The 2,769-nt window shown below is 36.1% G+C and overlaps 1 protein-coding gene across 2 annotated transcripts; it reads left to right on the top strand.

Annotated features, from left to right (window-relative positions):
• The first annotated feature begins 1,191 nt into the window (after window positions 1-1,191).
• On the top strand, window positions 1,192-2,236 carry LOC135688816 (uncharacterized). Of its 2 annotated transcripts, XM_065205843.2 has the most exons (4): window positions 1,192-1,323; window positions 1,479-1,627; window positions 1,799-1,928; window positions 2,101-2,236. In XM_065205843.2, the coding sequence occupies exons 1-4, from the start codon at window positions 1,193-1,195 to the stop codon at window positions 2,105-2,107; spliced, it is 417 nt and encodes a 138-aa protein (XP_065061915.2). In that variant the 5' UTR covers window position 1,192; the 3' UTR covers window positions 2,108-2,236. The 2 variants fall into 2 exon arrangements, with proteins under 2 accessions (XP_065061915.2, XP_065061913.2); XM_065205841.2 differs by lacking the exon at window positions 2,101-2,236 and having other exon boundaries at window positions 1,799-1,983.
• Window positions 2,237-2,769: the final 533 nt, after the last annotated feature.

Below are 2,769 nucleotides of genomic sequence, written 5' to 3'. Positions count from 1 at the left end.
CTATGCTGCAAGGTTTTATTATGGAACATCGACATGGCGGATAACAACGGTTGCTATGTATATTGGTCACGTGATGAAAACGCTCTATTCTACTAGATGCTGGCAGCTCTGTTTAGGATGTTCTGCTTCCATTGCAAGAGTGAAAATCCAACATGCCAAATGAAATTGGATGGAACCATGGTGACTGTTATTCAGCGATGTAACCACTGTGGAAAGCATTTCACATAGAGAAGCCAGCCATACGTTTTTGGAAAAAATCACAGCAGGAAACATCATGCTGAGTTTTGGAATACTAATGTCTGGAGTTGGCATAAATCAGGTTTTCTTGATGTTTAAACACATGGGAATGTCAGTGATTAGCACAAGATCCTTCTTTCGCCACCAAAATCGCTTTCTCTTCCAATCTGTTTTGTTTCGTTGTTTTCAAAATATTACTGGTAGAGGATTGACAATCGCATCATTCATTAGTGATAGACATAGAGGTAAAGCAAAATGGCTACGCATCTCCAAACCTTTCACTCAGCATTACCCTGATTTTTGGCATGTTTGCAAAAGTATCACCAAAAAAAATTATGCAAACAGGCAATGAAAAAGGGAATGAGGTACTACTCTCTTGGCTCAAAGGTATTCATCGTCGTCTCTATTGGTGTGCACTGTCAACAAAACAGGGCTTTGGTGATATGATTGTAACATATAGACAGATACATGAGACATATATCAAATAAACACACAGATCATCCCGATCCCCTTTACACAGAATGCAATCATGGTGAACTGGAAAGACGTCATTGGATAAAAACAGTCAAGTGCTTTTTTGTTATGTTCCTGTGTAAAACGTGAAAACACATTTTGCAAGCCAAGAAAAAGTTTTTTATGTGGGCTTGGCTAAAACATTACTTCAAATATATTTTGGAGGGGGCAGGATCTCAAAGGTACAGCTTGGCCAGCACCCACAAAACCCTAGCAAATAGGTGTCATCGTTTGAGATCATACATTTTCAAACGTACGCATAAAAAATAGGATGCATTTTACAAACTATATGAACTCTTATGATTTTTGTTATTTTAAATATATGCTAACATCACCTGTTCTGTTGTATGTTGAGATACAAGAGCCAATGGCTTTTTTTTAATGACAATTATTTATACCAGGAAGCAAGGCATATGATCGGTTGAATGTGATCTTTGCAAATATGACAATTGTTGAAGACATAAGAAAGTTATCATCAGGTGCACAAACAAGTTTTTTGGAAGGTTTTCATTCCACCCTGGATCATTGGCATTCAAAGATGACACATTTCTCATGGATGGGTACAATTTGCAGGTAATTAAGTGTTTTTATAAATGGTATGACTAGTATGGTGCACCAATTATTTTCATTTTCCTTAAATGATGCTATAGCATGTGATGTTGTCCAGAAATTTAAAAACATTGACCTGACAGAAAAGAAAATCATTCAAATACATTGCATTCTTTTAGACACACTATTGCAATGTGCCACTTCAATGAGAACATCAATCGATCTCAAAAGGAAACAGCAAGTGGAGACAAGTGTTATAACGTTGTTTACCCAAAATTCAAACTTGGTGAAGAAGTGGTTCCTGAAGTTGCAGTACCTCCAAGTTATGGTAATTATATTTTAAAACTTGCACAAATCCAAACTTATGTAACAAATATATTTTGAATTTATATTAAGACATGTTAACTTGTAATATTGTAATAAAGACATTACATTAAAAGTATTAGCAAACTGGACATTCTGATATGCATTTAATTATGCTACTTTTATTTTTCACCAGGATATGTTAATGACATAAAAGAGGTTATGTTCTCGTGCTCAGAAGACGAATTGCAGGAAGCATATGCAGCATTCAAAGGGAAACAGCCTGAACCATTGAATCGCCAGTTTCCAGACCGACTCTCAATCTGGTATGAGCTTCATTTGCTGAAGCAACCTACTTGTATTATCAATCATCGAACATGAACAAAAACTTGTAAATTCTAGTCATTATCAATCTTCATCAAACAAACAAAAAATTATAAATTCTAGTCGTTATCAATCTACCTGCTCATTAATTTACATTAATTTTTGTTTTTACAGTTGGTGAGCAAGAAATTTTGCAATTGGAGACGATTAATGAAAGGGAGCTCCAGCAGTTTTTGAAGAAGAGAGCCCCACCAACATGCAAAACATGCAAAATGCCAATGAAAGGCCATCTCCGTGGAGAGTGTACATAACATGCAATGGTCAAAGAGGAGATCTCCATTAAAGGATGTTCAGTTACCAGAGAACAGTCCTGAAGACAACACTGATAGCAACATCTATGATTTGCAAACTTTTTCACAACTGAATGACAACATCCTTTCCTACATCAGCGGCTTCATTTGTAGGAAAATTCAGTCTTCAATAAGCTGTTGAAAATGCTTTCTTTTCATACCGAAAAAAGATCCTCATTCTCTTGATGACCATTTGAGTACAGCTGTTGAGATGACCGGATCAAACCTGACAAAAAGAAGAAAACAGGGGAGGTCTTAATAATGCATGCATTGGTGTCTTTGGGATTATTAAAGCATGTAAAAAAATATTCCAAACTGAAATAGTTAATAAGAAAATAAAAATTACCAATGAGCAAGGCATCTGCAAGAAAATGATGACCTTTTTGCATCAGAGAGGTGGCACGTAAGATTGAGAGTCTCTTTCCAGATCAAGAGAAGATCTGTTCTGAGTCAAATGAGCCTGCAATCGAGGACAGCCATGTTTTGCAAATAA

Source organism: Rhopilema esculentum, chromosome 9 (assembly GCF_057945365.1).
Source record: "Rhopilema esculentum isolate cy_ngs chromosome 9, ASM5794536v1, whole genome shotgun sequence".
NCBI lineage: Eukaryota > Metazoa > Cnidaria > Scyphozoa > Rhizostomeae > Rhizostomatidae > Rhopilema > Rhopilema esculentum.
This window is presented reverse-complemented; position numbering and strand designations above follow the sequence as displayed.